Source organism: Canis aureus, chromosome 16 (assembly GCF_053574225.1).
Source record: "Canis aureus isolate CA01 chromosome 16, VMU_Caureus_v.1.0, whole genome shotgun sequence".
Classification (NCBI taxonomy): domain Eukaryota; kingdom Metazoa; phylum Chordata; class Mammalia; order Carnivora; family Canidae; genus Canis; species Canis aureus.
In genome coordinates, this window is record NC_135626.1 from 39,960,424 (window position 1) to 39,968,478 (window position 8,055).

Below are 8,055 nucleotides of genomic sequence, written 5' to 3' on the forward strand. Positions count from 1 at the left end.
CCTGACACACAAAGACAGCCCCTCCCCTCCAAGCATATGGTCAACACTGTGCAGGTATGGACCTGCACACACCTGAACACACCCCGCACTATCCAGGGGCCACAGAGAAGGGGGTGTTCATCTCAGCCTGAAGGTTGAATAAAAACCTGGTAGTCTCCCACAACAAAATGTTGCAAGTGCAGAGAGAAAGAGGGGAGGAAGGGCACATCACACTGCGGTCACTCATTGAATACGAGCCTGAGGTTCTCAGCCACAGGGCTGGGTCACCGAGAGCTGTTTGCAGTGGCAGGACCCCAGGGTGTGAGAGGAGGCTATTATAAAATTCAGGGTTGGTGAAAGACCTAAAAGTGAGACAGGAGTCCATCAAAATCCTAGAGGAGAACACAGGCAGCAACCTCTGTGACCTCGGCCACAGCAACTTCTCGCTAGACACGTCTCCAAAGGCCAGGAAAACAAAGGCAAAAATGAACTATTGGGACTTCATCAAGATAAAAAGCTTCTGAAAAAAAAAAAAAGATAAAAAGCTTCTGCACAGCAAAGGAAACAGTCAACAAAACCAAAATGCAACCCACAGAATGGGAGAAGATGTATCAGATAAAGGGCAGGTATCCAAAATCTATAAAGAACTTATAAAACTTGGGACACCTGGGTGGCTCAGCAGTTGGGGCACCTGCCTTCGGCCCAAGTGTGATCCTGGAGTCCCGGGATCGATTCCCACATCGGGCTCCCTTGCGTGGAGCCTGCTTCTCCCTCTGCCTATGTCTCTGCCTCTCTCTTTGCGTCTCTCTCATGAATAAATCAATAAAATCTTTATTTAAAAAAAACTTATCAAAGTTAACACCCAAAAAACAAATGATCCAGTCAAAAAATGGGCAGAAGACATGAACAGACATTTCTCCAAAGAAGACATACAGGAGCACCAGAGTGGTTCAGTGGGTTGAGCATCTACCTTTGGCTCAGGTCATGATCCCAGCGTCTGAGGCTCAAGTCCACACTGGGCTCCCTGCTCAGCAAAGAGTCTGCTTCTCCCTCTCCTTCCTGCTCATGCTCTCTGTTGCTTTCTCTGTCTCTCTCTCTCTCAAATAAATTTTTTAAATCTTTTTTAAAAAAGAAGACATACAAATGGCCAACAAACCAATGAAAAAAATGCTCAACATCACATGGCATCAGAGAAATACAAATCAACAACACAATGAGATACCATCTGACACCAGTCAGAATGGCTAAAATTAACAAATTAGGAAATGACAGATGTTGGCGAGGATGCAGAGAAAGGAGACCCCTCTTACGCTGTTGGCAGGAATGCAAGCTGGTGCAGCCACTCTGGAAAACAATATGGAAGTTCCTCAAAAAGTTGAAAACAGAGCTACCCTACAACCTAGCAATTGCACTGCTAGGTATTTACCCCAAATATACAAATGTAGTGACCTGAAGAGGCACCTACACCCCAACGTTTATAGCAGCAATGTCCACAATAGCCAAGTTAAGGAAAGAGCCCAGATGTTCATCGACAGATGAATGGATAAAGAAGATGTGATACACAGACACAGACACCACACAGTGGACTACTACTCAGCCATCAAATGAAATCTTGCTGTTTGCAATGATGTGGATGGAACTAGAGGATATTATGCTGAGCAAAATAAGTCAATCAGAGAAAGACGAGTATCATACAATCTCACGCATATGTGGAATTTAAGAAAGGAAACAGAGGGTCATAGGGGAAGGGAGAGAAAAATAAAACAAGACAAAATCAGAAAGGGATGCAAACCCTAAGAAACTCTTAATCATAGGAAACAGGATTGCCGAAGGGGAGGGGGGTGGAAGGTTGGGGTAACTGGGTGATGGGCATTAAGGAGGGCACATAATGTAATGAGCACTGGGTGTTATATAAGACTGATGAGTCACTGACCTCTACCTCTGAAACCAATAATACATTAATGTTAATTCATTTAATTTAAATAAAATCTTTTTAAAAAAGAATTCAGGGTTGGAGAGAGGCAGGAAGGTGGTCTCTCTGCCAGGGAGGCATCGGTGTTTTCCTCAGTGGCCAGGGGTAGCAATGGAAGTATCACTAAGCCAAGAGGAAGACTTTCCATTTCCAGCAATCATCCCCACTGGACTGTGGAGCAAGGATGCAGGCAGGGGAAGCTCAAACTGGAGGCAGGGAGGCCAAGAAGGCTGTGAGGACATTATAGCTAACAGCATCCGCAGGATGGGCTTGGGAGGGAGAGAGGAGGCCAAGGTGACTCGTTGGGCTCCTGGCTTGGGTTTCCAGGTCCTCTGGGGTGAGGCACGAGGAAAAGCTGGTAGAATGAGGGGTGCTCCTTCCAACAAGCCGTTTTGAGGAGGCAATGACCAGTGCAGTTGGGCATGAGAGTCTGGCAATAGGAGAGGAGCCTCACTGGAGTGTCATCAGCATGTATTGGCAATTGTGACTACAGATATGACCCAGATGGGCCAAGGGGAAAGTGAAAAGGAGAAAGAGAAGTGTACCTGTGCCAGAATCCAGAGGACCAGCCTCCATGTAAGGAGGGAGCCAAGCAAGAGGAGCTCAGCTGCAAGTCTGAGCTGGGACATCGAGAGAGTCAGGGGGCACAGGGGTGCAGAGGGGAATTGGGAAGGAAGGTCAGCCCAAATTAAGGCCACTCATCAAGTCATGCAGCTGATTCATTGAGTGAGCTGGAATGACAGGACCTTGGGGCTGTCCAGGGGGTTGGGAGGAAGTGTAGGTCTGGATGTCCACCAGCTTAAAAGGAAAGGCTCTAGGGCACCTGGGTGGCTCAGTCGGTTAAGGATCTGCCTTCGGCTCAGGTCAAGATCCTGGGGTCCTGGGATCGAGCCCCATGTGGGAGCTCTCTGCTCAACAAGGAGCCTGCTTCTCCCTCTCCCTCTGTTCTTCCCCTCACTCATATTCTCTCTCTCTCTCCCTCTCTCTCTCTCTCTCTCTCTCTCTCTCCTCTTTCTCTCTCTCTCAAACAAATAATCTGGAAACAAATTCAAGGGCTCTGCAGAAAACAGGAAGGCAGCAAGTTAGGCTAATTGTCAGCCCTGCACTGGCCCTTTGAAGCCTGCCCCAGATGCCCCCTGCATCTCCCCATCACCTGACTCTCCTAGAACCCCATTGCTGCCTTATATCCTACAGGGTGCTGAGCTGGCTCATATGCCCCCCCCTCCCCATGTCTCCAGTTTGCCCCATTTGTCCATGTTTGTTGAACACCATCATCCATGAGACACCCATCTCCCCCATGTTTGTGTCCTGATGGTTGGTCCAGGTGACTTGTGTCCTTCCCAGCTGGGAGCTCCCTGGGCCAGACCTCGTCAGGGTGAGTCTCATGGCCCAACAGCACCCATTCACCCACCGCCCCAAATCAGGACCTTGGCAGGTGCTACCCTCAGAAACCAGGCCAGAATCAAAAATACATTTGCAAAAAGGCAGGAAACTTTATTGGATTAACTTTTCTCTTTAGTAGAGAAGCTGAGAAATCAGAGTAGCCAGGTGAAGGAGAAGAGGAAGCACACCAGGAGAGAAGCATGAAGGCCTGCCCTCTGGATAGTGCAAGGCAGGGGGGCCTAGAGCAGGAGTGACTGAGCATCCTGTGGTCTCTCCTTCTCTCCTACAGGGACCCATCAGCTCTCTCCCCTGGATGCTGAGGACAGAGGGAGAGGAAGCCCGGTGGATCTAAGGCCTGCGGGTGTCTGAAGTACGGCTGGAAGAGGTGGTGGTGATGGAGACGCTGGTGCTTCCTGAGAAATAGAGGGAGCAAGAGATGCTCAGGCTGGAGAAGACCCACCTCAGCATGTCAGACATCCCACTCCCAGAAAGGCCCTAAGCCCCTCCATGGGTCAGGTTAGAAGTTAGTTGGTAGGGACTCTCATGTTACTATTCCCAAAACTGGCTCTCTCCAAAGTATCCCCGTGGCTCTATGGGGCAGAGCCAGCTATTTTGAAAAGAAAACAGAGGAGCAAATGACCACCTCCACCATAGCCCCCTAGGGCAGTGAACAGGTGCCGGACTCTCCTCTCCCCCTCCAGGGTTGTTTCCTTACCTCCTGAGGAAGTTAAGCCAGCCATCCTGGGAGAAAGAAGAAAGGTCACATGAGCAAAAGGCACCTGAAGACAGCTGCTCACCTGTCCTCAGATGGAGTGACTCAGATCATTCAGAGCCCCTGAGCTGGGCTTTTATTGACAAACTGAGCCCCCAGCCCAAGGGGCAGCAGCTGTTGCCCACCAGGCCTTCCTGCTGTCTGTCTGACTGTGAAGCCTCAGGAGGAGATATTACTGGCCCCAAATCCAGGACATTTGCCAGAAGTTTAGTCCTCTTTCGGGTCTATTTGGTACCACTACCACCCCCCAGCACTCACCCTGAGCTCACAAGGATCGCCTGATCCCTGCAAATGGTCTGAAGGCAGTTAAATCACCACATTTATAACTTTGTTCGGCTGCCCTGAACCCAAAGTAAAAATTCTCCAATATGTGATGTTCTGTGCATGGCCCCTACTCCTGCCAGTCTAATCCAAAGGCCCAAACTAGAAAGTTTAAAGGTACTGCCCCGCAGCCTGCTGAGGAAATGCCCCCACTGATTCTAGAAAACAGGGAGTTTTGGTCCTGGATCTTCATCCAATCCATTGAAGTTCAGAAGGTTCCCTTTCATGCAGGCCATGAGGACCTAAGGCCCTGCCAGCTTGGATGTCCAGGGATCCTGTGGTCACCTTCCCGAGAGAGACTTGAGAGGACCTACCTGGCATCCTGGCCCTCCAGCAGGCTGCGGTAGGTGGCGATCTCCTGCTCCAGCCGCGTCTTGATGTCCAGCAGCATCTTGTACTCCTGGTTCTGGCACTCCATCTCACTGCGCAGCTCACTCAGCTGGGCCTCGATGCTGCTAATGAGCCCCTGGATTTGCTGCAGCTGCAGTGCATAGCGGCACTCCGTATCCGCCAGCGTGCTCTCCAGCCCGGCTTTCTGGTGGGACAACAAAGAAGTGATGAGGGGAGCCAGGCCAGGCAGAGAGGGCAAGAGGTGGCAGCCACTGGGCAGGGGGCAGCAGGTGTACCATGCTGAGCTGGGACTGCAGCTCGATCTCCAGGCCCTGGAGCGTACGCCTGAGCTCCGTGATCTCTGTCTTGCTGGTCTGAATCATGGCAGTGTTAGTAGACACTTCCTTGTTCAGCTCTGCACTCTGAAATTAGAGCAGGAAGAAGGTTAGAGAGGAGCCCAATGGGACGCCCCGGCATCCCCCAGCTCCACAAAGTAAGAAGGCGGGGTACCTTGCTGTGGAACCATTCCTCGGCGTCCCGTCGGTTCTTCTCCGCCATGGCCTCGTACTGCTCCCTCATCTCTGCCAGCACACGGGTCAGGTCAATGCCCGGGGTGGCATCCATCTCCACGTTGACCTGGCCTACCATCTGGTTGCTGAACTCCTTCATCTCCTATAGGGATGGAAGTAGGAGATGTGTGAAGCTCCTCATCCCCCCTCTTCTTGGCTCTGAGGGCTACCAGCATGTGCTGAGAAGCGCTTCCAGGTCCCACAGCAGAGAGCTAAATCTGGCTGCTCCCCTTTATCACTGGAAGCGTTTCAGCCATGGAAGGCCCCTGCCAGCCCTCACCTCCTCATGGTTCTTCTTCAGGTAGGCTAGCTCCTCATTCAGGCTCTCAATTTGCATCTCCAGATCGGTCTTGGACAGGGTCAGCTCGTCCAGCACCCGGCGCAGGCCATTGATGTCGGCCTCCACGCTCTGGCGCAGGGTCAGCTCGTTCTCATACCTAAAGAATATTTTTTAATTGGAAAAGCAACACAGAAATTATATTAGACACTCCCCTACTTCTGCACTGGACTCCACTACTTCTCCAAGACCTTCACTCCCAGGATGCTCCGATTTCACCATTGAGACGAGCATTTGTCTCAAATAAAAGAGTTTGAAAAGGCCAGCGAGGAAAATGAACTCACTTGAGCCTGAAGTCGTCTGCCGCCAGCCTGGCGTTGTCAATCTCCAGAATGACCCGGTTATTGTCGATGGTGGCCGCCAGGATCTGCAAAATACAGAAGGTGGGTACTGGAGGGTCCACAAGCTTGGGGAGGAGGAAGAGAAAACACAGGCAAGACTGTTGTCCAAAACTGCCTCAGCACCTGTCCCTGTGAGCTGGGATAAGGCCCTTCTCTCTGGGCCCTGGTAAAGTGAGGGGCGGGGCAGGTCCTTCCTCGGGCTCTGTCACTCGGGCATTCTGTGTCCGGCCGTGATGGGGAAGGTGGGAATGTACATTTCAGAGGAATGACCCTGCCCAGGGTATCTTTGGTTAGTCATGTCTTGAAAGCCTCAGACTAGCCATCTCTCTAGTTTATCATCATGACAGCCTATTCCTAAGGTGGGGGTGAGGGGTCAGCCTGGGTCCACACAGCTCATAGTAGGCTCACTGGAGCTGGCCTCTGGGCTGAGCAGAAGGAAGAGCCAATACATATTCCCATCCATTTGAATTTCTTGTCTAAACTCTCATATTCTGAAGCGGTTAAAATCTACCGCACATAGCTGGGACCCAGCCCAGGCAGGTGGATTTCCGTTCCAACAAGCTGGGACCCCAGTGTGACAGACAAGCCGTGATGAAGGAATCTCAGCTCCGCTTAACCCAGCCTAAGCCTCTGCCTCCACCTCCCACACCTCACAGCCACTTGAGAATAACAGTGTGAATGGGGCCCCTACAAAAGCAACTAATATTCCCAGACCAATGAGTGAACACATATCCCTTTCTCTGACGATTTTAGTCATGGTTTCCAAACCGCTCAGTGGGTTGGAATTATAGGGATCAAGTTGTTAATAACATAACTGTTTGGAAAGCAGTAAAAATGTTGATATGAGTAATAACAGCAGTAAAAATGGACAACGGGAAAGAACGCATTTGGGGAGCGGTGGCATAAGAAAGCTTATCAGGAGTAGAGACTCTCAGTAGTAAAAGACTAGAATTTTCCTCCACAGGCGAGGTGAGGATCCCACCACACAATGTCCTCTGGTCCTGTGGGATACCGTGTTCCCTGGCCTCTGCAGCTCTGCCCAGCTTGGAAGAAAGCTCGCCAACATCCAAGGGCTCACCTTGTCCCGGAGCTCCTCGATGGTCTTGTAGTAGGGGCTGTAGTCCCGCTCCGGGCTGCTGGGGCTCTGCTTCAGGTGCCAGTCTCGGATCTTCACCTCCAGCTCGGTGTTGGCCTCCTCCAGGGCGCGCACCTTGTCCAGGTAGGAGGCCAGGCGGTCGTTGAGGTTCTGCATGGTGATCTTCTCATTGCCAGAGAGGAGGCCGCCATCGCCACCACCGTAGTCACCAAAGCCGCCGCCAAAACCCCCACCAAAGCCACCTCCGAAGCCACCTCCGAAGCCACCTCCGAAGCCTCCGCCGAAACCACTACCAGCCCCTCCACCGAAGCCACCCCCAAAACCACTACCAGCACCCCCACCGAAGCCGCAGCTCATGCCACCCCCGTATCCCCCAGCTGATCCCCCAGAGACAAAGCGGGTTGAGCAAGTAGAGATACTGCGGCCTCCTCCCAGCTGACAAGAGCCACCCCCGAAACCACCTCCATAGCTGGCAGAGGAGCCCTGCAGGCGACAGCTCATGGTGAGAGCAAGATGAGGAGCAGGTGTGGACGGGAGCTGGGCTTGGCCTGGGCCGAAGACTGTGGCTCTTCCCCAGAGTGGGAGCCTTTTATACTGCCCTCCACAAGGTTGGACAATTGCCCCATCTTCTCTCCTCCCTTCCCCACCCTCTGACTGGTGCCAACTGCACTTCTGTTTCCCACAAGCCCAGTTACCTCTGCTCTCCAAGGTGGGTTGTGCCTTTGGGGGTGGCTTTTTTTTTTTAAATCCTTAACAAAAGGGATGATTCAGAGGGAACAGTGCTCTGCCTGAGACTACCCTTTTGACAGCTGAATTCCATTTCACGTCTGCACTTAGGGAGCTCACTCCACAGGCTCTCAGCTCCACCCTGCACTAGAATGGGGACGGAGCTGCAAGGTAGCCCTGTGCTTTACAAAGTCACCGCAGCTCTCAGCTCCCTTCTTTCTATTTCTAA

At 51.8% G+C, this 8,055-nt stretch overlaps 1 protein-coding gene across 1 annotated transcript; it reads right to left on the minus strand.

Moving 5' to 3' along the window:
- Window positions 1-3,420: 3,420 nt before the first annotated feature.
- On the minus strand, window positions 3,421-7,782 carry KRT13 (keratin 13). Its single transcript, XM_077853180.1, has 8 exons — window positions 7,083-7,782; window positions 5,948-6,030; window positions 5,607-5,763; window positions 5,268-5,429; window positions 5,054-5,179; window positions 4,742-4,962; window positions 4,050-4,075; window positions 3,421-3,747 (listed from the first exon to the last, which is right to left on the minus strand). Exons 1-8 carry the CDS (start codon window positions 7,599-7,601, stop codon window positions 3,683-3,685), a joined length of 1,359 nt encoding a protein of 452 aa, XP_077709306.1. The 5' UTR covers window positions 7,602-7,782; the 3' UTR covers window positions 3,421-3,682.
- Between the last annotated feature and the right edge of the window lie 273 nt (window positions 7,783-8,055).

Coding starts and splice junctions, on each gene's coding strand:
- KRT13 (XM_077853180.1), bottom strand. CDS start 7,601: ATGAGCTGTCGCCTGCAGGGCTCCTCTGCCAGCTATGGAGGTGGTTTC. Junction 6,031..7,082: donor TCGAGGAGCTCCGGGACAAG/GTGAGCCCTTGG, acceptor TGTATTTTGCAG/ATCCTGGCGGCCACCATCGA. Junction 3,748..4,049: donor TGGCTTAACTTCCTCAGGAG/GTAAGGAAACAA, acceptor TCTATTTCTCAG/GAAGCACCAGCGTCTCCATC.